The 27,945-nt window shown below is 36.7% G+C and overlaps 1 protein-coding gene and 1 long non-coding RNA gene across 2 annotated transcripts; one reads left to right on the top strand and one right to left on the bottom strand.

Annotated features, from left to right (window-relative positions):
* The first annotated feature begins 97 nt into the window (after positions 1–97).
* Positions 98–27,945, top strand: cers5 (ceramide synthase 5). The gene is made up of 10 exons (XM_082139237.1): positions 98–801; positions 13,232–13,337; positions 15,641–15,771; positions 20,550–20,607; positions 20,691–20,741; positions 21,542–21,634; positions 22,217–22,345; positions 23,103–23,209; positions 25,706–25,862; positions 27,122–27,945. The coding sequence occupies exons 1-10, from the start codon at positions 629–631 to the stop codon at positions 27,290–27,292; spliced, it is 1,176 nt and encodes a 391-aa protein (XP_081995363.1). The 5' UTR covers positions 98–628; the 3' UTR covers positions 27,293–27,945.
* Positions 6,733–13,221, bottom strand: LOC309476483. Its single transcript, XR_014198195.1, has 2 exons — positions 7,638–13,221; positions 6,733–7,588 (listed from the first exon to the last, which is right to left on the bottom strand). It is a non-coding gene; the product is annotated as an uncharacterized lncRNA (long non-coding RNA).

The following is a 27,945-nucleotide window of genomic DNA, read 5'->3' as shown; positions in this document are numbered from 1 at the left end:
TAACAAGCGGCGAAGTTGTCATGACGACGGGTTGACAAGAATGATTCATTTTAGCTAATCGCTTCGTTCGCGCGGCTCTCTTCAAAGAACTGATTTTTTTTAAGTGAAGTGTTCCGTCAAACACTGCTGTTTATCTCTTCGTTTTTCGATCAAAATAGTGCGTTGATGATATGTGAAACTTTACCGTTTCACGATTCACCAAATCATGAATTGAATCAATTCAAAAAGATCGATTCGGATTTCGGAGCGTTTACTAGTTTCGGCCAAAACACAAGAAAGATATCCTAAAAACTCTACGCTAGAGAAATAATATCTTTACTACATGTAATATATATATTATTAATGGGCATTTAGTCTCGTAATAGTTACGTAAATTACGTATAGTGCGCGAGATCTGTCCGCGCGCACACTTCCTCGTGCAGCCGCATCACGGGAGTGGAAACACCTTCAATACGTTAACACGCAACCAAACACAGTAGAGGAAGAGAGAGAGAGGGAGAGAGAAAGAAAGAGAGAGAGAGAGAGAGAGAGAGAGAGAGGGAGAAAGGGGGCGGTGAATCGTTTGCCACCCGCATACTTTCTTTCTAAACGTCCTCTTCTCTCCCGAATCTCTAGTTTTCCCTCTAACATGGCTGCGCTCTCAGCCTGGTTCTGGAACGAGCGCTTCTGGCTTCCGCACAATGTCACTTGGGCGGATCTGGCCGACCCCGCGCCCGGGGTGGAGTACCCGAAAGCCGGCCACTTGCTCTCCGCGCTGCCGCTGGCCTTGGGAATCTTCGCAGTGCGGCTCATATTCGAGAGGTATGGTTTTAGTTTGATGGCAAGCTTATTTGGTGTGTTTGGCAGTCATTTGACCATCAGGAAAATATCCTAAACTCAACTGATATTTCAGTCTGTTAAACTCGCATCACGTGCTTCTTCCCACAGGTCTTATATTGTAAGCGGTAATGGATGCACGTGTCTTAACTTTTAAATGGAGATGTTTTGGTTGGTCCATTTGGGCTGGTTGAACATGAGAGACATGTCAAGCCCCCTGGTCATGAACTCCCAGCCAGATGCATCTGTCAGCTGACCAGCTTAAGGCCTAGAGACTCAGAAAAGAGGATTGCATTTATTGTTCATTGCTTTAACGTTTTTTTTCACCCCTACCTTCACAAACTCATTCTCTCTCATGCTTGTTAGGGGACTATACATACTATCAGGTAGTAGTGTCCGAAATGAATGATAAATGAACAACACACCTTTAGATGAGCCTGTGCTGTATACATGCTGTATGAATAAGTACAGGTTCGTGTCTTAAGTATGCTTTGAATTCAATCGTGCTTGAATGGTAATGACATGTGTTTGTGTATCACTGTGGGAAAGCTGGGTTTTAAAGGGATAGCGCACTCAAAAATGAACCGTGTGAACTCAAATGAACTCATCATTTGCTCACCCACATGTTTCTAGCACACATTTTGATGCTTGTTATTCTTATGTGGGACACGACAGGAGAGCTTTGTTACAATGTTCACGCTGCTCTTTTCCATACAATGAAAGTGGATGGAGACTGGTGCTACCAAGCTCTGGAAATGAGACACAACACTAAAGTGACTCCTGTGATTTGCGAATAATGACGTAAATTTATTTTTTGCTCGTTAAACTATGCTATCATGTGGCTTATAGAAGAGTGCATTACTCATACGGACTACTTTATCAGCTTGAGTTTGAGTAATTGAGGACAAAATCCTAATTTTTGGGTGAACTACTCCTTTAATAGACACACTTACCATAAAAAAAGGCACTATGCAAGTTGCACCAAACTCCAGGCGTCATAACATGATTCTGTTATGTAAGATCCACTGTCGCTCTATCTTCTGTTGGGTTTCTGCTGGAAGCACATTTAGCGTTTTTAACTAATATTTTGGATTTAGGACTAGAATATGCTGTTGTTCTGAAGTGACTTGCCTGGTTAAATAAAGGTTAACTAAGAATAGGCAGCAGAAACATTCCAGAGTTCGATGGGTGGGATCTCGTTTGACGTCTAAAACCCAGTTTGCATGAGAAAAAGTGCATGGGTCTGATATGCTTACAAAGAAGCACTGTGGTGTTAGATGGAACTGTTTAGCATATTTCTCAATATATATTCATGTTTCATGGTATTTGAATAGTGCTTAAGGGTATTATGTCCAAAGACAACTTATTTGTTAGTGTGGCTTAGGGTTCGTTGTCGTGAAGTATGATAAGAATGAAGATCTCGAGGAACCTGTTAGGAGAAGCTTCTTAAGACGTTCTCTTTCTTACCGATCCAGTTGAGGTGAGAGTATTTCGTGGCTGTGAAGTCTGGTCACACCGGTTCCGTTTAAACGGTTACAAATGTACATTTGACAAGTTTCGCTCATGGTTTTGTGGGCGAATCACTAAAAATAGCAAGCAAAACTAATCCTCAGAATTAGATCAGACGCAAGACATCGGCCCAAGTGTGGTTGGTTTCTTCTTATAACTGTGATACTTTGAAATATCTATGTGCTTAAGGTTAATTTTGTTTGTTTTTAAGTTCAGAAGATAAGATTGAAGTATATAAAGTAAATTATTTCCATGACATTTGTTTGGGTTCAGTTTTGTCACGGTTGGATATCTTTGTGTTTATGGTTGTAAGGTTTTACCATGTAAGACACATTGTGATTTTAGAGACGCTATTATTGTTTTTATTACTATTTTGAATACATTTTTGCTTTTCAATTTTCTGGTTTCATTGTCATTTTAAAGTTTTAGTGTTTAATTGTGTTTTTGTCATTTTTATTATTTTTTTTATATAGTTTAAATAGATTTTATTTTAATGAATGAAATGATTGTATATCAACGCTTTTGTGTTCTCCCGCAAATGTTTTGCGTTCCCTGACAAACTTTGCATTCGCTTGCAAAGAAAAGTTTTGTGAATTAATGCAACATTTATCTGTGAACGCAAAGGTTTTGTGAGCGAACGCAAAGTTTCTCGGTTGAAATCCAAATGTTTTACGAGCGAACACAAAGTTTCTCGGTTGAAATCCAAATGTTTTACGAGCAAACACAAAGTTTCTCGGGTGAAACGTAAGCTTTTGCGAACAAACAGAAAGTTCTCGGATGGAACGTAAAGGTTTTGTGAACAAATGGAAAGTTTCTTGTTTGGAACGCAAAGGTTTTACGAGTGAACGCAAAGTTTCTCGGGTGAAACATAAAGCTTTTGCGAACAAATGCAAAGTTTCTCGGATGGAACGTAAAGGTTTTGTGAACAAATGGAAAGTTTCTTGTTTGGAACGCAAAGGTTTTACGAGCGAACGCAAAGTTTCTCGGGTGAAACATAAAGCTTTTGCGAACAAATGCAAAGTTTCTCGGATGGAACGTAAAGGTTTTGCGAACAAACGGAAAGTTTCTCGGACGGAACGTAAAGGTTTTGTGAACAAATGCAAAGTTTCTCGGATAGGGCTGTCAAAATTGCTCAAAAATGACGTTCGAATATTCCCTCTAAAAAACACACGAATATTCGAACTAGGGATGGGCATGATTAATCGACGATCGATAATTGATCGTTAAGAATTTCGTCGATCACGTTTATTTGTTATCGATTAAACTAATGCAGGTTGCGTTGCGTAGTGTGTCTTGAAGCAATGGAATTCATTTTAGCGCGGAGGTACCTGTGCATCCCGGCAACGTCAGTCCCCGGCTGCCCCGGCTTGACAGTCTCACCCCAAAACGTCATATACTGACGCGTCTTGACCATGCGTCAACATACGACGAAAAGGGTACCCCCATAACGTCCATGTGTGACGATTCGGGTTATGGGTAGGTTTAGGTATGCGTTAGGGTACCGCTAGGAGGCGCTGCTGGTGCGCTTCTGTCTGCGTCTCATGTTGACGCATGGTCAAGACGCGTCAGTATATGACGTTTTGGGGTGAGACCGGGCTGCTCAGAGCGGGTGTTTTCGGCGGCTGGACAGGCTGTCACCAGGTTGCGGTCGCGTCTGATCCCAGATCATGTCAACATGCTTATCTTTCTCAACAGAAATCAGTAGACTGGTGCAGAAGTTCTATGGGAACTTCATGCGTTTTCTCAGATCGGATAGCTATCTGATTTATCAAAACGATTCCATTTACACCTGGTCACATAAATGTGTTTTTGCAAAACGGATATAAATCCGATCTTGAATTCCCGCGCTATATGCATATTTAAATTGTTGCACGTCATCGAATGCAACTGATATGAGCTGCATTTTATTGATCATCAGCGAAAATTTCTAAATCAAAGACCGCAACAAGATATTGCGGCAACAGCCCTGGTAAGATCATTTCGGTTCTTTACTTTTAATGAAGATGATTGTGTGTTGATGAATGACTTTGACTTTGATTTGCGATAGTTTGCACGTTAGCTTGATGAATAGATGCTCATCTGTGGTGATGCGTGTTGAAGTAGCGTCGTCATATCTGGATATAACATGACATATAGCCTATAACACGCTCTCACACGTTTATTTCTTATCATTTTTGGGATAAGTCAAATTTACATATGTGGTTTCAACAACCAGATGCATTTACTCTTGTCCAGTTTCGTCTGGAATGCGTCTCAGATCTCCTCCTGAAGTGAGCGATAGGATTTAAATCCGTCTCGAATGCGTTTCGGAGGGCATTTAGATTTGGTCTTTTCACGAGCGGGTAGCTATCCGATCACAGAAAACGGATGAAGTGGCCATGGGTCTCTGTTTAAGAACGCCGGCTCGCAGCTGCAGGTTCCGCTGGTTTAGAGCACCGCAGGAATCAAGTCTACCGAACGTCCAGTTTCACTGCCACAAGTTGATCTTCTTGTAATAAAGATCTCATCGAGGACAAACAAACTGTATTTTTGTATTTTCATTGCATTTTTAATTTATAAAAAGTTAAAGAAATAATAAATTTCAATATAAAAATATTAATGATTAATCGATAGTCGATCGTTAATTCTCCCGACGATCGACTAATAAAATTTAATCGAATGCCCATCCCTAATTCGAACTATTCGAACATCTGGTTGCGCATTTTTTCAATGACGCGCATTACGTCAATAACAGGACAAATTAATACAAAGAGACATACATAACTTGTATAGGTAGTTAATTTAAGTTTAAACATATTTGACAATGTATTACCAACACAAAACCAAGTAAATAAACTAATGGCCAAGACCGCAGACCTCAGTCTCGCTCACTCGCAGGCACTCTCTCTCTCTCTCTCTCTCGCGCCCGAGCTCGCGCTCACGCTCTCTCTGCTCATAACGGTTTAAATGAACAACAATAAGCACATGTTGAGTGCTGATCAAGAGTTTTGTGCAAGCAATTTAAGGTCGCGACTCTTGCCCCAAATATAGCAGGCTTCATTCAGTGATTGAAACAAATGTATTAACATTAATTGAAGTTTTACAGTATAGAACCGACATTGAACGCTCCGAGCGAGCTGTGCTGTGGTAAACATGGAACTTTTCTGTTTAACTTTAAATAAAATGACGCACACAATTCCGAGAAATGTGACAACAAAAAACTTTTACCCTGAGGTTCATAAAAAATAAAGTGCTATTAAAAAAGAAAAAGGCTACTTACATTATTGGTGCTTGTATTAAAAAAGGAAAAACTGACTGCAATTTATTCCATTGTCTTTTAGTGCACTGTCAACTTTCAGCAGTGACGCTGTGCTAGACAGTGCGACTCGTGTGACCTGTCCCTCAAGTCTTGTTTATACTCGACGCGTCCGCACGAGCGCGAATCGCCCCCTATCGTTTCAAAGAATAGTACAACGGCGAGCGCGTCGAGTATAAACGCCTCGTCCGTTTGGGGGAGGTGCGCGCGCAGTCTGCGGAGACTCGCGCTGCGGAGACAGGCGAAAGTATAAACAAGGCTTCAGGCAGCGCGCGCGCCCACTCGCAAAGCAGACAGCCGCGCCTCTGCTTCCGCGGGCGTGTTTTTCCATATTCGAAATTCACATTCGAATATTAATTTTCACGTTAGAATTTCTGTTTTTTAAAACTATTCGAATATATATTCGAATTTAGAATATTCGTTGACAGCCCTATTCTCGGATGGAACGTAAAGGTTTTGCGAACAAATGCAAAGTTTCTCGGATGGAACGTAAAGGTTTTGCGAACAAATGGAAAGTTTCTCGGACAGAACGTAAAGGTTTTGTGAACAAATGCAAAGTTTCTCGGATGGAACGTAAAGGTTTTGCGAACAAATGGAAAGTTTCTCGGACGGAACGTAAAGGTTTTGTGAACAAATGCAAAGTTTCTCGGATGGAACGTAAAGGTTTTGCGAACAAATGCAAAGTTTCTCGGATGGAACGTAAAGGTTTTGCGAACAAACGGAAAGTTTCTCGGACGGAACGTAAAGGTTTTGTGAACAAATGCAAAGTTTCTCGGATGGAACGTAAAGGTTTTGTGAACAAATGCAAAGTTTCTCGGACGGAACGTAAAGGTTTTGTGAACAAATGCAAAGTTTCTCGGATGGAACGTAAAGGTTTTGCGAACAAATGGAAAGTTTCTCGGACGGAACGTAAAGGTTTTGCGAACAAATGGAAAGTTTCTCGGATGGAACGTAAAGGTTTTGTGAACAAATGCAAAGTTTCTCGGACGGAGTGTAAAGCTTTTGCGAACAAATGGAAAGTTTCTCGGTTGGAACGTAAAGGTTTCGCAAGCAAACGCAAAACTTTTTAAGTGAGAACGGAAAGCATTGAAAAACGTAAAAAAAAAAAAAAATTCCGTGGCTGTGGAGTCTGGTCACACCGGTTCCGTCTAAACGGTTAAAAATGTGCATTTGACAAGTTTCGCTCATGGTGTTTTTTTTCTCCCATCCCACCCTTTTGTAGTTCAGTAGTTAGATTCACCTTCAGGGGGGACCTAAAGCTTCGTTTTGTGGATTAGCAAGCCTTAAGACTCCGGCCGGACCTCATTCTTGTAGAGGAGCTTGTAAATATTCAGCATCGCCCCTCGAGGAACACTCAGTTGATGCATTGATGGTTTCTGAAGCAGATTGCCAATCATTCAGTGTCATGCATGAACATACTACATTGAATTGGACCTCTTTTGTTGTGCAGGCCAACTTGAGCGTTGTCAGGCACGCCCGCACCCCTGTCATGTTTCACGATGTCTTCATGTCTCGGGCCCGACCGAGCCCCCGAGGAGGCCAATTAGCATAGTTGGTCCAGAGGGGGTTGGTCTGGTTTCAGGAGGACGTTTGCATGCAGTCGGTCAGGATGACATCAGCAGTCTCTCTCTCTTCATTTATTCATCAGCGGTGACTGCAGCTCACAGATAGTGTTGATGTGCTTTAACATTGAGGAGGTGCAGTACACTTAGAGGGTGTTTAACATCTAAACCTGAGACCTTCATGATTTAGAGGTTTTTTTTGTTTTTTTTCAGCGATGAGAATTGATGTCCTAGTGGTTGATTTTTATTACTAGTGTTAAGTTATTTATAAAAATATCATTTATAAATGAATCCCCAAGATTTTTTGTAAGTGTGCTTTTGGCTCGATTGTACATGCTTTTTGAGTTTCTTTATTCCCTGAGGACTCAGAACATTCATTCAACCTTCATTTGCTCCAGGGCAATTACTCACACACACACTCACACACACACACACACACACACACACACACACACACACACACACACACACACACTCTCACACAAGGTCTTATTCACACAGCACTTGTTTGGGCTCATTCTCTCAAAGGAATGTGTTGAACCGTCGTGCCGATAACATAAGATCATAATGACTCCTCAGGAGTGACTTTTGGCATTCAGAGACGGTTGCTCAAGAGGTTACGGCTCTGGAAATGTGTCATCAGCCGTTTCCAGGATCCTTTCCTCTAGAGTTCGGTCTGCCACTGAATAGTTAATGCTGTAGTTCTCCTTCAGACAACTGTTGTGCTGTGGGTCAATGGGTTTTTCCGGAGTTAAATAATGTCTTCATAATGTGTCAAGCTGTTTGATTACATCATTGCATCAGCTTACAATCAGCATATCTCATTGCATTATATGTTTACATAGGAAATATGAGTTATTTTTCTGCTATATTGATCTGCTATATATATATTTTTTTTTTTGACAGTTTTCAATTCTGACTGTCACTCTACTGAGTTGAGTCAACGTGCATTTTTTATTTTTTTATCTCTATCTAAACCAAGGCATTTCCCTTATTGAAAAAGCATGATTTTTTTTTTTTTTTTACAGCCACTGAAGTAAAGGTTTTTTTTTTTTTTTTTTATATTTAGTACTAAGTATAGGCCTATTTAGTCAATTGTACTTGAATAGAGTTGTGGCCAAATTTCTGATTCACTGATGCATCACATTATTTAGAAAATGAAATGAACTGTAGTTGATGCATGTAAATACCTCATGATTCTTGAACTGAATCGTAATCAAAAGTATGATTCCATGATGCATGGCATCATTTATTAAAAAACGAAATCAACGTTATCAAATTTCAGTGCATTCACACATTTTGTAAAGAATCAAAATGGTATTTGTACCCAAATGTAGTTTTCTGCTGCATTTAGTAAAGAATTGTGATTAAATCTAATGGTTGTGACTCGTGAACATGTACCCTTGTTTATCTTAAGTAGGCTATATACCAGTGAATGCTTGTGGATGTGATTATCAGGATTTTGTTACGTGTTTTATTAACGTTACCCTTGAGCTGTCAAGTAGTTTTATTGGCCATTGAGTTATCAAAAGTCTCTTTTTGTGGTGTCATGTCGCACACAGACCGAGTCTCCGCCCCCTCAGGACATAATCAGGTCATGTTTCATTTATCAGACACGCAAATCGAGTTAGTGAGAGAATGCCGAACGCTGTTAGCCCGGCGTCTGTCCCGGCGCGGAGAGAGTTTGCATGCGGTGCTGAAACACAGCTGCCAAAAACTTGAACAATTCAGAAACCCTACAGTGACAGCATCAGCTAAATCTGTGCCAGAAATGATGTGTGTGTGAGACGGCAGTGATGTAATCTGCATGAATCAGGCGTTGAGCTGATACTGATCTCACACTTCATCCTGTTTTACATCTGAATCAGAGTTTTAAAGCTGGTGTTTGTTGATGGTCGACGTTGGGTGGTCTTTATCTGTTTCAGAAAGTCTTCAAAACCAAATCTGATAGGAATAAACCGTAACCAGAATGGAAATACACTCTACTTCCCTTTCATAGTCTATTTAAAGAAGTACACACTTCCAAAAAGTGACTTTCTCTAAATATAGGACTACTTCAGTTAAGATGCATTTACTTGAGAAGAAAAATGACTTGTTGAGATTGTTTAAAACAAGAAAAAATTAAAATCTACTTCATTCAAAAGGAAAACAAGATTATATTCCCACACTTACTGATATTTTTTCTTGGTTCAAGTATAAACTAAATTTTGATGAATTTCTCAGTAAACCAGACTTAATATCATGAGTCATTTTCCATCTCAAGTAAATTTGTAATGATATTTGTAATGGTAAACAGGACAAATACTGAGGAAAACCTTCTTTTTTTCACAGTTTAAACTGATGGTTGTGTGCAAATATCCGGCTTTATATACCCAACAAAAGATCACGTGTGTGTGTGTGTGTGTGTGTGTGTGTGTGTGTGCGGCGACAAGGCTTTCTATTGTCTCACACTAGGAAAAGCCCTCGTCCCACGTGGAGTCTGTTCTCTCGGACCTGATGGTTTGTGTCTTCAGACGTCCCACCAGTTGCAACCCGCTTTCCTGAAACAAAACACAGACGGACATGTGACTCGACAGGTCAAGTCCGGCTACTAACTTTAATGAATGAGATTTTTTTTTTTTGCTGAGACTGGCAGCGCCGATGTCGGAGATTAACCCGAGATTGTACTGTTTAAATCTTTTGTGTTTGTCTGATGAACTGAGATTTAAGCAAAGCTCCAGTCAGCAAGCTAATATTTAGTTCAGGCCCATCTGTCACTTTGACCCTGTCGTCATAAAGAGGAAGATTGTGAATGTGTCAGACAGGGAATGACACTCTTTACGCAACGTGGTTTGCGTCTTAGACTTGTGAAAGCCAGAAATGCCAATTCTGAGACACTTAAAAATGTCTTTCCTCCCTGTTTTAATTAAAACATATTGGTAAAGTTTGCTTTTTACGCTGAGTGTCAAATTCCACAGTTTAGTATGTCGTTTGTAACATGCCTGGAGACATAGTTCATCAGCATTTGCCAATTCTGGGTTAATAAACTGCTCAAATTTGTGTATTTATCAAGCTGCTGATATTATTGGTTGAGAGATGTTTTATATTAAGTTTAAAAGTTTTATATTAAGGACTTTGACCACATTAACTTTGTTGTCATGGACAGTTTTATTTAAATATTATGCTGATCTGTTTTCAGCAAGTTTTTCCCCCCAGTATTTCAAACCCATATTGAATCTGTACATTTTAATTTACAATAAATGGCAATTGAAATGGACCTAATGCATATTAGCAAGTCTGAGGCGAATGAGTACTAAATCAAGGAGTTAATTATTGTTATGAATTTGAAAATGGATATGACCAGGTTGTTTATACGAGAAGTCGAATTGGTCACTCATTCATAATTATTGAAATGGAAAGAGAAACCGGTTTCTGATTAGTGTAAGAATTTCTTGTGTACATCATATTTTAATAGAATGTCCATTTTTAAATTATATTTGACAACATTTTATTAATGGACCTTTTTAAGAAGGTTTCTCCTGGATAATTATAGAATTTCTATCATATATTAAATTGAAATAATCTATGTAAGTTTTATCATTTCTGTTGCTGTTATTGATAAGTCTGTTTTTGTATATTGATTGTTTTGTTTTTTTAAGACAAAATTGTTAAATTGTTGTAAACAATGTATTGAAGTGATACTGTAATCATAATTCTAATTTGTTTTAAAAGTGAAATGCTGTTGATTATCATAAATATAGCCATTGCTGCTAATATGGCGTTAAATCGTAAATAAATACATTTGCCAGTATTTTATTTTTAGGAAACATCTTTTTGACCGAATAGCCATTGTAGATTCACAATTTTCAATGTAAAAAGTAAAATAAAAAATGATCAATTCATGTTTTTTTCCACATTGTTTTTATTGAATGAACTACATTTCATTATTTTTTTATTGTACAATACTACCGTACATTGTAAAACTACAACATTTCACATTATTAATTGTTAATTTCACCAAATGGTAGTAAACGTGCCTACATACAATTTTACTAAAACTTACTAACGTTTCAGTGAACATTTTTGTCTGTGTTTAGAAATTCAGTCAATTAAATAATTAAATGTTTAATTCCGTTTAAAACCGATTTAAAGAACTGAATTGTTGAAACTCTATTGGTATTTTTGCTGTTAAAGTGTGTTATTTCTGTCACATTAGTTTTGCTGAAAAGTATCGCAAAATGTTTGTTTCGAACAGGTTTCCCGGTCTTCCATTGGTCAGACAAACATTTCTTCCCGCCTAAAATTCACATCATTGGTTGAATTTTTTTTTTTTATATATCTTAGGGATGCTGAAACAGTGCAATGTTTTGAAAAAGTTTTCTAAGAAATCAAACTATAAATGGCTAAAACACACATGGTATTAGTTGCATCACCGACACGAAATGTCTCTTTTGTTTATCCAGGTTTCTTAGAAAATCATGTTCTTACTGAGTTCTTATCAAAAGCCCCTTTAAACAGACAATAATGTGTTCATAGCGTGAGATAAAGCTCACCTGACAATGTAAGATGTTCGGGATCAAGCCATGCAAATGTGCTTCCAGTATCCAGTGACAGTTTTCATTTATTTACTTGATTAGAGATCTAAATGAATCTGAAAAGCCACAGTCATAAATGTTCCCATCCTTCAGTTTTCTCAGCAGCTTCTGGCGTTCATTAATCAGTGAGTTAAAGTGATTTGTTTTGCATTCAGTGGAGTTTAAGCGACATAGCTGGATTTTGCATGAGTCAAATGAACGTCTTGTTCTACGGCTTCAGAAATGCTGCTGATAAAGACCATGTGTTTCAGACCCGACTCGCCACATTTCTAACGTTTATGTTCTAGATCACAAATCTCAGCTGAGAATTCAGGGAGGAACCTGAGCCCTTTTTAACTATACGTTTTTGGAGGATTTTGTTGTGTGTTTTTCAAGCCTCTACTTGACCGTTGGATTGTCAGTGTGAGAAATCTCTCATGTTTGTAACAGAAACAGAATAAGACGAGTTACACACTGGAGCTTAATCCTTCTTGTTAGAAGGTTATCAAATCACTAAAGTAAGTTTGAGCAATAATGACGGCAATAGTATCCGTATCGGCCGATATATGATGATTTATAATGTTATCGGGCCGATATATTAAAGGTGATAAATGATGGATTGTTTCCTTCATCTGAGACGCTTCAGATGCACACTGATGGTTTTGAATTGCTTGAAATATGATTGAAATCTCTTCAAAAAAGGAAAATACAGTGAAGTGTGCGGCACACGTCTGTCATATAGGCTACATCAAATTATAATGAGAACGTTATAACTGTGTGCTTGAGACATGGCTTTTAATGCTGAGATTTTTGTTGTAATCAGGCTCTCAAAATGTATCAAAAAATGTGGATTTATCGGCCAATATATCGGTTATCGGCTTCAAATATAAAGAATTATCGGTTATCGGTATTTGCAAAACCTTTTCAAATCAGTGCATCCCTACCCGTAATTTATATAACCTGTACAAGTTTGTATTGGAACTGTTGTTAACACTTTACTTAAAGCCTTTATGTATAATGCATTATAAAAGTATTTTAATGCATTAATTATGCCTTGTATTGCATCTTATAATGCATTGTATGGTCTCATGAATAATCGTAACCACTGTTATATACATTATAATACACCAGTAAAACTTGACAAGTTGTCAGATGTAACAAGGAATCTGTGAATATAATTTATTATACTTTTTAACTTTTGTTACAATTACTTGTGAAAAGATAATGCATTATGATGTATATTCCTTTATAATGTATTATAGATAAAGGTTTTAAGCAAAGTGTTACCGAACTACATGAAATCTACATGGTCCAATAAAATGTAGTTTAATCATTATAATTTGCTTAAAGCTAGATGTGGTTTCATCACAAGTAGATCAATGTAAAACACTTCACCCAAGTGGAGTCTCAATCTAGATTAGTAGCAACAGCATGTAAACGCATGAATTCTGTCCTGATGGATAAGATCCTGTTTTTCCTCTCGTCTCCCCGTGCAGGTGTATCGCAGGTCCATGTGCCTCCATCCTTCAGATCCAGACGGAGTCGAGTCGGAGAGCTCAGCCCAACGCCGTCCTGGAGAAAGTGTTTACATCTATCACAAAGGTATGCTTTAGCGTCATGGAAAGAAAGCGATAAGCCTTGAGAAGACACGGTGCGTTACTGTGATTTACCAAAGTGTTTTGGCTCAAACCGAAGCAAACTCATAAATCTTTTAAATAAGACAATAGCAATATGTGACCCTGGACCACAAAACCAGTCACAAGGGTACAATTTTTGAAATTGAGATTTATACATCATCTGAAAGCTGAAAGTTTGTTAGGATAGGACAATATTTGGCTGAGATACAACTATTTGAAAATCTGGAATCTGAGGGTACAACAAAAATCTAAACATTGAGAAAATCTCCTTTAAAGTTGTGCATTAATGTTCATGATTGTGCCGCATTCACTCACAAAAATATTTTTTTATATATATTTACGGTATGAAATTTACAAAATATCTTCATGGAACATGATCTTAATATCCTAATGATTTTTGGCATAAAAGAAAAATCGATAATTTTGACCCATGCAATGTATAGTTGGCTATTGCCACAGATATACCCGTGCGACATGTGACTGGTTTTGTGATCCAGGCTCACATATGATGATAAGTGTTTTTAATCATAAACATTTATTCAGTGTCTTATCCCTGGTTTGGCTCTTTGATGAACCCGCTGCTCCTCTGCTGTGCCTGTGTTTTATGAGACCAACAAAACAATATCATCATGCAGGCCTTCAACTTTAGCCGAGAAACCGTGTATAGATACAACTCGAACAGGTTTAGCATTACCTGACAGATGAATAGAGTACAGACTCTATTAGGGTGTAAAGTTGTAACTTTTATCTTAACAATAACCAATGACTTCAAAGACCCGTTCTGTCGAACTGCTGTAAATCATCTTTATCAGCGCTGAGGCGTTCTGTTATGAGTTTACGTCTTATCTGATAGTTTTAGTGTAGATAAAGCTGTCAGTATGTGGCCTCATTTTGTATTTGTCGTTTTGCTGGTTATTCTGTAGGTCTTTAGATTTAGGAAATTTGTATGTACTAACTCAAGGCAATTTGTCACAGGTTTTGATTTTTATTAAAACTAAAATGTATTTATTTACTTTTGTCCCAGACTTTAAAGTGTACAATGTAAAAATCCATAATAAATAGTTTATTTCAATTAAGAAATTAAGAAATTCAAGAAATGTTTGCAAAAAAAAAAAAAAACTTTTCTTACTTAGATGCATTTACTAGATGAGTAAAATGACATAAGAAATTATGTCTTGTTTTCTGGGTTAATAAATCAAAATTAAGCGAGTTGTTGCTTTAAAAAAGCAAAATTATCTGCCAAAGGGGTAAGAAAAAATTATCTTAGTTCAAACAGAAACTAGATTATTTTTCCTACCCTATTGGCAGATAATTTAGCTTTTTTAAAGCAACAACTTAGCCTGGGAAAACCCAGACAACTTCCGGCAAATTTAGATTTGCTCTGCAAGTAGTCTGGCAAAGAGCTCATTCAAGCCCATTTCTAATCCGTTGAAATCGCGGCACCAATCAGAAACGTTGGGGCGGGCTTTACACGATGACGATCGCTCTGATTGGTTTTAGGTCTATCCAATTGCGCCCAGAGACATTTGAGCGACGTCCGTTGGTGACGCCCCTTTGGAAATGAGTTATTAATGAAGCTTTGCCAGACCATAACTCAGTTACTACTGAGAATGGTCTGATTTTAACCAGGCTAGCAACAACTCGCTTAATTTTGATTTATTAACCCAGAAAAGAAGACATAATATCTTATGTCATTTTACTAGTTTAGTTAATGCATCTTGATTTAAGAATTTTTTGATATTTGGACAGGAAACAAGACAAAAATACTTAGCAAAGCCTTTTTGCGTTTGCATTTTTATTTTTTATTTTAAACATAAACATTTACACAAATTATGTTTGTTTAATTTCTTCGACAAAAAGTTTTTTTTAACCTCATAAAGTTTTATTAAAAGGTAGTATACTTGTTTACCAAGACTAGATATAATGCATGAACTTATAATGTAATTATAATATAATAATATAATGCATTGAGATATAATGCATGAAATGTGTAAAAAAATAATTAAGATAAATATCCATTGAGAACAAAAGTTTTACTGCAAGTCATTTCCAGTCAAGTTGCAATTTTGTCAGTTAATTGCAAAAAGTGTAAGAATATTATTAAATCGTATGGATTTTGGGATAAATAAATACAATTCTAGCAATGAAATTAAACTTGGCAATTCAAAAGCAGCCATTTTGTTCCAAATTTTTTCATTACTGCCAGCATCACTTCCACAACAGAATGATGGAAATGACATTTACTCCCTTTTTCTTTGTGTCTTCCAGTCGCCGGACTCGCGGCATTTAGAAGGTCTGTCTAAACAGCTGGACTGGGACGTGCGGAAGGTCCAGCGATGGTTTCGGCAGCGGCGGAACCAGGACAAACCCAGCACAAGAACCAAGTTTTGCGAGAGCATGTAGGTTTTCAATTTCTGCTAGTGCACATGCATGCTAGTTCATAAGCACATAGAATATAATGAAAGAAAATATGCCATCCAAAACCTATGAACCGAAAGCGATGAGGAATTTACCAACAGTATTTGCACTTCACCATGCTTTAAGTTTTAAGTATAAGCTAGATTCCTACACAAGCTAATAATTCATCTTGGAGCTGGGTGTGAGGAATTAGTGAGGAAAATGTTAACATTTCAATGGAAAATACTTCTTGAGCTAGTCTCATCATAGTTTCACCAGAAGTGATGCCATAAATTATGTGTGAATAATGTTGATGTTTGACAGTTTTTGTCCTTCACTTGGGGAAATTTGTACACGTTTGACACCATTGTGCGCACATGCTTATTTTGTACACTGAGTTGTATGATGTATTTTCTTATTTAGCAATATCAAATGCATTTGTTGGCAAACAAATATCCGCCCACATCCTCTGTGATTCACTAGTAAAATCACCACGTTTCTCCATCACACTTGATCAGAGTAATTGGATTTTTTAAAATGCCTTTAAAGGGATAGTTCACCCAAAAATGAAAATTAGCCCATGAATTACTCACCCTGAAGCCATCCTTGGTGTATATGACAATCTTTTTTTTTTTTATGTCTTAAATAAAAAAATGTCCTGGCTCTTCCAAGCTTTATAATGAATTTCCATAAAAGTGCATCTATCCATCATCTCTCCATGATAAAAGTGCATCTCTCCATCATCTCTCCATGATAAAAGTGCATCTCTCCATCATCTCTCCATGATAAAAGTGCATCTCCCCATCATAAAAGTGCATCTATCCATCATAAAAGTGCATCTCCCCATCATAAAAGTGCATCTATCCATCATAAAAGTGCATCTCTCCATCATAAAAGTGCATCTCCCCATCATAAAAGTGCATTTGTCCATCATAAAAGTGCATCTATCCATGATAAAAGTGCATCTATCCATCATAAAAGTGCATCTATCCATGATAAAAGTGCATCTCTCCATCATAAAAGTGCATATATCCATGATAAAAGTGCATCTCCCCATCATAAAAGTGCATCTATCCATCATTATAGTGCTCCACAGGCTCCGAGGGCTTAATAAAGGCCTTCTGAAGCGAAGCCATGCGTTGGTGTAAGGAAAATATCCATATTTAAAACTTTATGGACTAAAATAACTAGCTTCCGGCAGACGGCGTACACAAGTCGACTTACGCCACAAGACTAACACTTGAAGATGTGTGACGTAGGATGTAGTAGTAGCGTAAGCTTTGACTCAAACAGGGCTGGGCAACCGCGTTCGCCATTACGTCTTGTGTCAAGTACTTGAACTTAGTTCTTGCAGAAGACAGAAGAGCTTGCAACTTTGTCACTCTTTCGTCGTAAATTGATGCATAGGCCTCTGGCCGGAAGCTAGTTATTTTAGTCAATACATTTTTAAATATGGACATTTTCCTTACACCAACACATGGCTTCACTTCAGAAGGCCTTTATTAACCCCTGGAGCCGTGTGGAGCACTTTAATGATGGAGAGATGCACTTTAATGATGGAGAGATGCACTTTAATGATGGAGAGATGCACTTTAATGATGGAGAGATGCACTTTTATCATGGATAGATGCACTTTTATCATGGATAGATGCACTTTTATCATGGATAGATGTACTTTTATGATGGATAGATGCACTTTTATGATGGATAGATGCACTTTTATGATGGACTGATGCACTTTTATGATGGACTGATGCACTTTTATGATGGACAGATGCACTTTTATGATGGACAGATGCACTTTTATGATGGATAGATGCACTTTTATCATGGATAGATGCACTTTTATCATGAATAGATGCACTTTTATGATGATGCATTTTTATGATGGATAGATGCACTTTTATCATGGATAGATGCACTTTTATGATGATGCACTTTTATGATGGACAGATGCACTTTTATCATGGATAGATGCACTTTTATGATGATGCACTTTTATGATGGACAGATGCACTTTTATCATGGATAGATGCACTTTTATGATGGACAGATGCACTTTTATGATGGATAGATGCACTTTTATGATGGACAGATGCACTTTTATGATGGATAGATGCACTTTTATCATGGATAGATGCACTTTTATGATGGATAGATGCACTTTTATCATGGATAGATGCACTTTTATGATGATGCACTTTTATGATGGATAGATGCACTTTTATCATGGATAGATGCACTTTTATGATGGACAGATGCACTTTTATCATGGATAGATGCACTTTTATCATGGATAGATGCACTTTTATGATGGATAGATGCACTTTTATGATGATGCACTTTTATGATGGATAGATGCACTTTTATCATGGATAGATGCACTTTTATGATGGACAGATGCACTTTTATGATGGACAGATGCACTTTTATGATGGATAGATGCACTTTTATGATGGATAGATGCACTTTTATGATGATGCACTTTTATGATGGACAGATGCACTTTTATGATGGACAGATGCACTTTTATTATGGACAGATGCACTTTTATGATGGATAGATGCACTTTTATCATGGATAGATGCACTTTTATCATGAATAGATGCACTTTTATGATGATGCATTTTTATGATGGATAGATGCACTTTTATCATGGATAGATGCACTTTTATGATGGACAGATGCACTTTTATGATGGACAGATGCACTTTTATCATGGATAGATGCACTTTTATGATGGAGAGATGCACTTTTATGATGATGCACTTTTATGATGGACAGATGCACTTTTATCATGGACAGATGCACTTTTATGATGGACAGATGCACTTTTATGATGGATAGATGCACTTTTATCATGGATAGATGCACTTTTATGATGGACAGATGCACTTTTATGATGGATAGATGCACTTTTATCATGGATAGATGCACTTTTATGATGGATAGATGCACTTTTATCATGGATAGATGCACTTTTATGATGATGCACTTTTATGATGGATAGATGCACTTTTATCATGGATAGATGCACTTTTATGATGATGCACTTTTATAATGGATAAATGCACTTTTATCATGGATAGATGCACTTTTATGATGGACAGATGCACTTTTATCATGGATAGATGCACTTTTATCATGGATAGATGCACTTTTATCATGGATAGATGCACTTTTATGATGGATAGATGCACTTTTATGATGATGCATTTTTATCATGGATAGATGCACTTTTATGATGGACAGATGCACTTTTATGATGATGCACTTTTATGATGGACAGATGCACTTTTATGATGGATAGATGCACTTTTATCATGGATAGATGCACTATTATGATGGATAGATGCACTTTTATCATGGATAGATGCACTTTTATGATGATGCACTTTTATGATGGATAGATGCACTTTTATCATGGATAGATGCACTTTTATCATGGATAGATGCACTTTTATCATGGATAGATGCACTTTTATGATGATGCACTTTTATGATGGATAGATGCACTTTTATGATGGATAGATGCACTTTTATGATGGACAGATGCACTTTTATCATGGATAGATGCACTTTTATGATGGATAGATGCACTTTTATGATGATGCATTTTTATCATGGATAGATGCACTTTTATGATGGATAGATGCACTTTTATGATGATGCACTTTTATGATGGATAGATGCACTTTTATCATGGATAGATGCACTTTTATGATGGACAGATGCACTTATGATGGACAGATGCACTTTTATCATGGATAGATGCACTTTTATGATGATGCATTTTTATCATGGACAGATGCACTTTTATGATGGACAGATGCACTTATGATGGACAGATGCACTTTTATGATGGACAGATGCACTTATGATGGACAGATGCACTTTTATCATGGATAGATGCACTTTTATGATGATGCATTTTTATCATGGATAGATGCACTTTTATGATGGATAGATGCACTTTTATGATGATGCATTTTTATCATGGATAGATGCACTTTTATGATGGATAGATGCACTTTTATGATGATGCACTTTTATGATGGATAGATGCACTTTTATCATGGATAGATGCACTTTTATGATGATGCACTTTTATGATGGATAGATGCATTTTTATCATGGATAGATGCACTTTTATGATGGATAGATGCACTTTTATGATGATGCACTTTTATGATGGATAGATGCACTTTTATCATGGATAGATGCACTTTTATGATGGATAGATGCACTTTTATGATGGATAGATGCACTTTTATCATGGATAGATGCACTTTTATGATGGACAGATGCACTTTTATGATGGACAGATGCACTTATGATGGACAGATGCACTTTTATCTTGGATAGATGCACTTTTATGATGATGCATTTTTATCATGGACAGATGCACTTTTATGATGGATAGATGCACTTTTATGATGGATAGATGCACTTTTATGATGATGCATTTTTATCATGGATAGATGCACTTTTATGGACTTCAAAAAAATGGTGCCCATTCATTCCCATTATAAAGCTTGGAAGAGCCAGGACATTTTTTAATATAACTGATTGTATTCGTCTGAAAGAAGAAAGTCATATACACCTATGATGACTTCTACATCATGGGGTAATTTATTTTTTATTTTTGGGTGAACTATGCCTTTAATGCTTCCTTTTTGAGTGCAAAACTCGTTTCCTTCTGTATGTGTGGATGTATTTGAGTATCTGTGATGTGTGTTCTGTACCCGCTTCATCTGACGCCGCTGTGATTTCTCTGCAGGTGGAGGTTTACATTCTATCTTTATATATTTACTTACGGGATCCATTTCCTGTGGCAGGTGAGTTTCAGCTCTACAGCTCACTTATGTTTTTTCTATCATTATCATTATTATTATTAACTGTGTGTGTGTGTGTTTCATAGTCTCCCTGGATGTGGGATACGAGACAATGCTGGTACAACTACCCCTATCAGGTAATGCTTCAAATGATGCCAGATTGGGTTCAATCAATCTTGACGGTGAATCTTTTGCCAGAAATGTTCAAATCATGTGAACCGTACACAATATTAGAGCATATAAAAGAAACCTCACGAAACCCAAGAAGATTTGTTCAACAACAAATGCAACAAATGTATTAGGTTTACATCAATAAAGTGTACTTTTAGGGTTGTTAAAATTGTTTGCATTGTGACATTATTTTCATGACAAGTACATGTTCACCCCAATGTTATGATATATTATTTAAATTGTTTATATTTAAAAGTATTGGTGTCATGAAAATTTAAATGAAGTCATCTCAAAATGATATCATAATTAAGAATATAAATTATTGCATTACTGTATTATAATTATTAAATAGATGCCTTCATAACATTAATGAGAATCACAATGGAGAATGCAAAAAAAGTATTTGTAATAATGAGGAAATGGTAGTCAAGAAAAAAATTCATATTGCCGAAAAATGATTTTTTTTGAGGATTTAGGGAGTAAATGTGCTCGGTTGTCATGAAAGAAATCTCACATTACCAAATACCATAAAGCCAAAAAATTACTTTATTTTATTTTTATTTTATTTTTTTATAATATTTACAAAAATCCTAAAGATCCCAAAATGGCCTTTATTTTATTTCGTAATGAGGATTTGTGGAATAAATGTACTTTGTATTCATGATAAGTTTTATATTGCAAAAAATTAAAATCTGACATATTAACAGTGTCTTCGATGAAGTTTCTGCTCTATAATGTGTGTGTGTGTGTGTGTGTGTGTCTATAGGTGCTGTCCTCAGGCCTGTATCATTATTATGTAACAGAACTGTCCTTCTACTGGGCGCTCATGTTCTCCCAGTTCACAGACATCAGAAGAAAGGTCAGTGTTTGCGATTTAAAAAAGCAAACTATTGTGTTTTAATCCTATTATTTCATTTACTTCTCTCCCTCCAACTTCCTGCAACATCTGAAATATGATGTTGCTTGATAAGGTCAGCATACACGCGTAACGCCACAATCTCGCGTCAGCAGTTTGGTCATGTGATCTAGTTCAGACTGTGTATTGGAGAGGAAACTCAACAGCTGTCAGGCGCACATGGCTTTTGTTTGTCTGTGGTTGATCTGTCAGTCTCACCATTAACCACTTGTAAAGACAAACAATCCCTCGGTTTCACTCGGGTGACCGTCTTCAGGGTGTGCCTCGTCTATTTGTATAAGATAAAGCCCGCAGCAATACCATTCTGTGGCGAGAGATGTGTATAGTAAGATACAGAGAGCAATCATAACACAGATATAGCGTTCCTCTTTATTTAACAAATCTGGATAATGCCGGTCCTGTTTGTGTTTACACTGGGAACCTGTCAAGCTGAAAGAAGTTTCACTTTTTGTATTTATTTTGCATAATATTTTCATATTGTGCCGGCAGTGGCCGCGTTTAACATATGTCTTGTGTTACTTGCAGGATTTCCTCATTATGTTCATTCATCATCTGGCCACCATAAGCCTGATCAGCTTCTCGTATGTGAATAACATGTTGCGTGTGGGAAGTCTGGTCATGTGTGTTCACGACACCTCGGACTTCCTGTTAGAGGTAAGAGCACCTGCAGTTCTGTTTCACCAGAGTACATGCCACAGATATTCTTTATTATGTTTATAAACCAGCATTTAACTGAGGGACTTCATGCAAAATTACCTGCTTAACTATTTTTTTTTTTTTTTTTTTTTTTCAGTGCTACATAAATAATTAACTTTTAACTACATTTTAATGTAAAATTGCACCTAAAGTTGCTAGTAGTTTTATTCAGCACTGCTGTGTGAGTAGCTTTATTAAAATGTATGATTATATATGTATATATTCGGGGGATAATGCATTATATTAATATTTTTGCATTAGAATTTAACATTTCAATGAGAGTTGATGACCAATGTAGTATTTATTAATTTTTTTATTTTAGTGTTACATTTTTATTTTTTATTTTCATTTTGTTGTATGTTTTTGTTATTTCGTTTTCATAAATTTTTATTTTAGTTTTAGTAATAGTAGTACCTCAACTTAAAATAAATGAAAATTTGAAATTTTAATATAAACAAACTAAAATTAAATAAGTTGTTCTTGTTTAATTTTATTTCAGTTCATGTTTATTTCATTTCTAGATTTTAAATATTTTTTAGTTTTAGTTAACAATGTTTACTTTAAAAAATAAAATAAAAACTCCCACAATTACCAGTATTTTATTGTTTTATTTAGTTCTGCATAAAATGATATTTGAATGAGCATTGATGTATAATCTCAATGTTGTTGTTTTTTCCTTTTTATGAATAATTGTGTGTTGTGTTTCCCCTTGTAGGCGGCAAAGCTGGCAAACTACGCCAAATACCAGCGGTTATGTGACTTCTTGTTTGTGGTGTTTGGGATAATCTTCTTTGGGACAAGATTGATTATTTTCCCCTTCTGGTCAGTATCACATCATCTGAGTGAGCGTGTTTGTGTGCGTGTTTGTGTTTGTGTGTAACTTTTCATAACCCGATGGGACACTTATAGTCTTGTGAAAAATTCAAGTGTTTAAAGAGCTTTTTTTTGTTATGAATACTTTGCATTTTAAAATAAACTTGTTCAGTAGTCGCTATGTAACTAACAGAAGACACAGTTTTAAAATTGTGGCACTTTTAATGAAGTGATAAAATGCACATACCCTACTCATTTTTGCACCAATAAAATGTGCAACACTTTGTTTTACTATCAAATTATATGTAATATCTAATTCTTTTAACTCAATATTTTGCGAGGTCCCGAGCCTAATGCATGATGGGATACGCTTAGCCTTGAATACCTCTCCTAAGCAGTATTCAAGATATTCAAGATAAGGTTTAGTGCATTTTATTAGACATGGGACTTGGGATTTTTGTAGACATTTTTAGACATTTTGGCCTTGTTTTTTTTTTTAGACATAAATCTTGCACACTTACTTTTTTTAGGGTTTTTTATTTTTATGAAAAATGCTGTGATGTGTGTAAGGTGATAGAAAATACAGTTTGTACAGTATAAAAACCATTAAGCCTATCGAGAGTCCCAGTAAACCACATATTCAAGAGTGTGTGTGCGTGTGCGTGTGTGTGCGTGCGTGTGTGTGCGTGTGTGTGCGTGCTCATTTAATAAGCCAATGAGCTGTCTTTGAGCTGCGCTGACGGCCTCCTGCAAAGAGTTGAAACCCGAGCGGCTGGATTCAGTGTCTGGGTTCTGATGTCACGATGACTGAACCGACACTGTGATCCACATCCAGATCATGTGACCTCCACTGCAGACATGACACTGAATCAGAGGACATCACATCCTGCTGTCTGAGAAAACATCCAGAAATTACTGTTATATACTATTGTTGTCTTAAATGTAACTTTTCATAGTGTTGTAAATTACTTTATATAATACTACTTGCATATTAATAATCTCTAAAACAAATTACTTTATATAATACTACTTGCATATTAATACTTGATTAATAATCTTAATAGTAAACACAAGTCATCTATTAGGGGAAAAAACAAGAATCAACTTCCGTTTTCATTACTGATACTTTGGTCCAATTTTCCAAGAAGTGATGAATGATTTTGTTCTCTCGAACATATGGTATGGATATGATTTAGTATAAATATTATTAGTATACAAAATAGTGGAGCTGCACGATTAATCATTGAAAGATGGCAATCTCAAATCAAGCACCCACCCCAGACAGCAACATAGTGTCGGCCCAGATCCGGCCCAGATGTGGGCCGTGTGGAATCCAGGTGTACCGGATCTGGGCCGACACCATGTTCCTGTGTGGGACGTGATCTCATTCCTAAATGATTCCGCTGTCTATTAAATCTGACAAAATCACAGCACAATATTCAGATCTGTGTTCGCGCTGCTGCTGACCCTGAGAAAGTACTGGGATAAAAGTTTGTATATAAACACTGATTGTCTACGGTTGCGCTCAAAATAGAGCAAATCCTTCTGAAAGTAACTTGGTGCTTCAAATAACGATTGTATTAATTACATCGTTACACCGACAAGTTGGCAACAAATGACTTAAAATGTGTCATTGAATCATTCATTCAAGTGATTCGTTCAAAAACGCTGATTCATCCAGTAATGATTTGAGTGAGTAATTGAATCATTCATTCAAGTGATTCATTCAAAAACGCTGATTCATCCAGTAATGAAACAAGTGAAGTATTTGAGTGAGTCATTGAATCATTCATTCATTCAAGTGATTTGTTCAAAAATGCTGATTCATCCTGTAATGATTTAAGTGAGTCATTGTATCATCCAGTCAAATGATTTTTTCAAAAATGTTGATTCATCAAGTAATGATTTGAGTGAGTCATTGAATCATTCATTCAAGTGATTTGTTCAAAAATGCTAATTCATCCAGTATTGAAACAAGTATTTGAGTGAGTCATTGAATCATTCATTCAAGTGATTAATTAAAAAATGCTGATTCATCCAGTAATGAAACAAGTGAAGTATTTGAATGAGTCATTAAATAATTAAAGTGATTCGTTCAAAAAACGCTGATTCATCCAGTAATGAAACAAGTGAAGTATTTGAGTGAGTCATTGAATAATTCACTCGACCCGATTTTAGTTTTTTTTTAAACAATTCATTCAAATCAATTAAACTTTAAAAAGACTGCAGCAATTAACATTTTATCATAAGTTGTAGTAAATTGCATGTTATTTTGTTTAGATGTCTGTTCAGAATCATGGGAGAATCGTGATTCTATTTGAAACACACACACACAAAAAAGTGATTCTCAATTTATCCAGAATCGTGCAGCTCTACAAAATAGTAAGAGTTTATTATGGATATTTTGTTGAATGGTTAAAATGATTACTGTGGAGAGTTTAATCTCATTTTGTATTGAGATAGAGCAGCTCTCATGCCATTCTTGTGGTGTCTCTCCTGTCGCAGGATCCTGAACACGACGCTGTTCGAGAGCTGGGACATCATCGGGCCGTACCCATCCTGGTGGCTCTTCAACTTCTTGCTGCTGGTCCTGCAGGTTCTGCACATCCTCTGGTCATACCTCATCGCACGCATCGCCTTCAAAGCCGTCATGAGAGGAAAGGTGCGCAGAAATCACCTCGTTCTCAGACACTCTTTCAGGACATGATTCTGTGTAGTTACACGCGTTTCCTCCTCTTATCTTTCTCTCCTGCAGAACTGGTTTGTCTTTTCCTTCTCTCACTGGCTGGAAGGCTGTTCCTGTCTTTCTGCTTCTGTCCTGATAGAAATCTTTCGTTCTTTCTGCTAAACTCACTCGCTCTAGAGTCTTTCGCTCTCTGTATCTTCTTCGGCTGTAAGTTTTGCTTCTTTACTTGTTTCCGGTAGTTGTCCCAGAATATGTGTTTTAGCCCTTCCGGTCACACTCAACATATATTTAAGATCTATGCATTTGAATCGCATATAAAATTAATTGTGCAGTTTTAGCATAATCTAATCAATTTCATGTGGATATTTGCCAGTTATACGGTACATAAATGAAGCAGATAATATGAATGAGTTTTGAATGCACAATAACCAGGTTTGTACATTTATTATTATGAAAATCAATCTTTTATAAAAAAAAAAATTAAAGCTAGACATATTTTAACTTTCATTGATTTTGCAAGAATTTACGCTGATTCGAAGAATTATGAATATATGGTTATTTAAGTAAACTATGCCATCATTTCTAGCACAGCACTCTTACCTGGTTCATTTACGTATGACTGGCAAATATGCGTCACATGAAGTCTATCAGTTTGGTCAGTGTTAAAACCGTGTAATGGTATAAATGGGTGTACATTTTATATGCAATTACATAAATAAAAAAAATTAATTCCTAAATATTTTTTGAGTGCATTTTAGACATTTTGGCTTCACCCTAATGATATGAAACTTGGTGCCTTTTATGGCACTTACTATACGACACACTTAATAAATCATGGACATCGTTAGAAAAGGCGAAATGGTCTTGAACAAAATAGCCACACTTAGTATCGCCATAGGAAATGAATGGAAAATTCATAGAAATTTTACTCAACCAATCAAAATGTAGTAGTCTTTTATTAAATCTGAAGAATACCAAATGGTTTAAGGATTGTTTTGGACTTATCTTCTTCAGTTAGACAAAAACATTCAGATTTGAGGACTTTCAAGGCTTTTGAAGCACCCAAGCGCCCTCTTGAGGAAGGCCACCGACAGTGTTTTGAACCCATGTAATTAAAAACCGACCATTTGATTGGTCTATTCAAATGTATGAGATGATTAAACAATGTTTTATACATGCACACTACATCTAAACCCTTAAAAGAGCCACAGCTAATAACCCAAATGTGGTTCCAGGTGTCCAAAGACGACCGCAGCGACATCGAGACCAGTTCAGACGAAGACACTGACACAACCTCCAAAGAGCGACTCAAAACGGGCGCTCGCAGTCATTCGCCGAGAGGAGAAAACGGCACCAACGGCCATTTCGGCCCCAAATCCTGGAGCCAGAACCACAGCGACTGGTGACGCTCCCTCCATGTGGCCTTTGCACACAAAGTACTCGTGTCCCGGAAATATCACAACGGGACTGTTTCTCATCCCTGTACCTCACTCCAACAAAACATCCTGCTGTGGGACTTTGTGAGACTCGATGACGGAGTTTGGGACGTTATTCCAGTGATGAGGGGACACTAATGACAATATGGCCACTATAAGAAGCTTGTGAAAGAGAAAATGATTAAATTAGTCATATCTGCATTCCTTCGTTTCCACGTTTCGGGAGCTGGGAAGACGTTTCTTCTCCGCGCTTCGCGTTTTACTGAAGTCCGGGAAGAACGTTGTCTTCAGATTTTAATGGTCAGATGTACTTGAGTTTCCATATACTGTTGTTGTTGTTTTTTCTTTTGTTTTTTTCGTTGTTTGTTTTGGTTACTGATGTGTTTGTAATTTGTCTCCTGTGCTGTTTTTCATTTGGCTTTTTTATTTTTGGAAACCAAATAAGGTTATTAAAATGAAAGATGGGTCTTGTAATCAGATGCTTCTTGATTGATAGGTGAGTGTTCACCTTCCGTTTTATGAACAGGGTAGATTGAATGAAATAAATCTGCAAATAAATATAATTTATAAAATGATCAGTCAAACTAGAAATGTTATATTAAAAGGGTGATTTGAGGCTTGAA

The sequence above is a fragment of the Leuciscus leuciscus genome (assembly GCF_965113295.1).
Source record: "Leuciscus leuciscus genome assembly, chromosome: 15".
In the NCBI taxonomy this organism is placed as follows: Eukaryota; Metazoa; Chordata; class Actinopteri; order Cypriniformes; family Leuciscidae; genus Leuciscus; species Leuciscus leuciscus.
The sequence above is the reverse complement of the archived record's forward strand: the minus strand, read 5'-3'. Positions and strand labels throughout refer to the sequence as shown.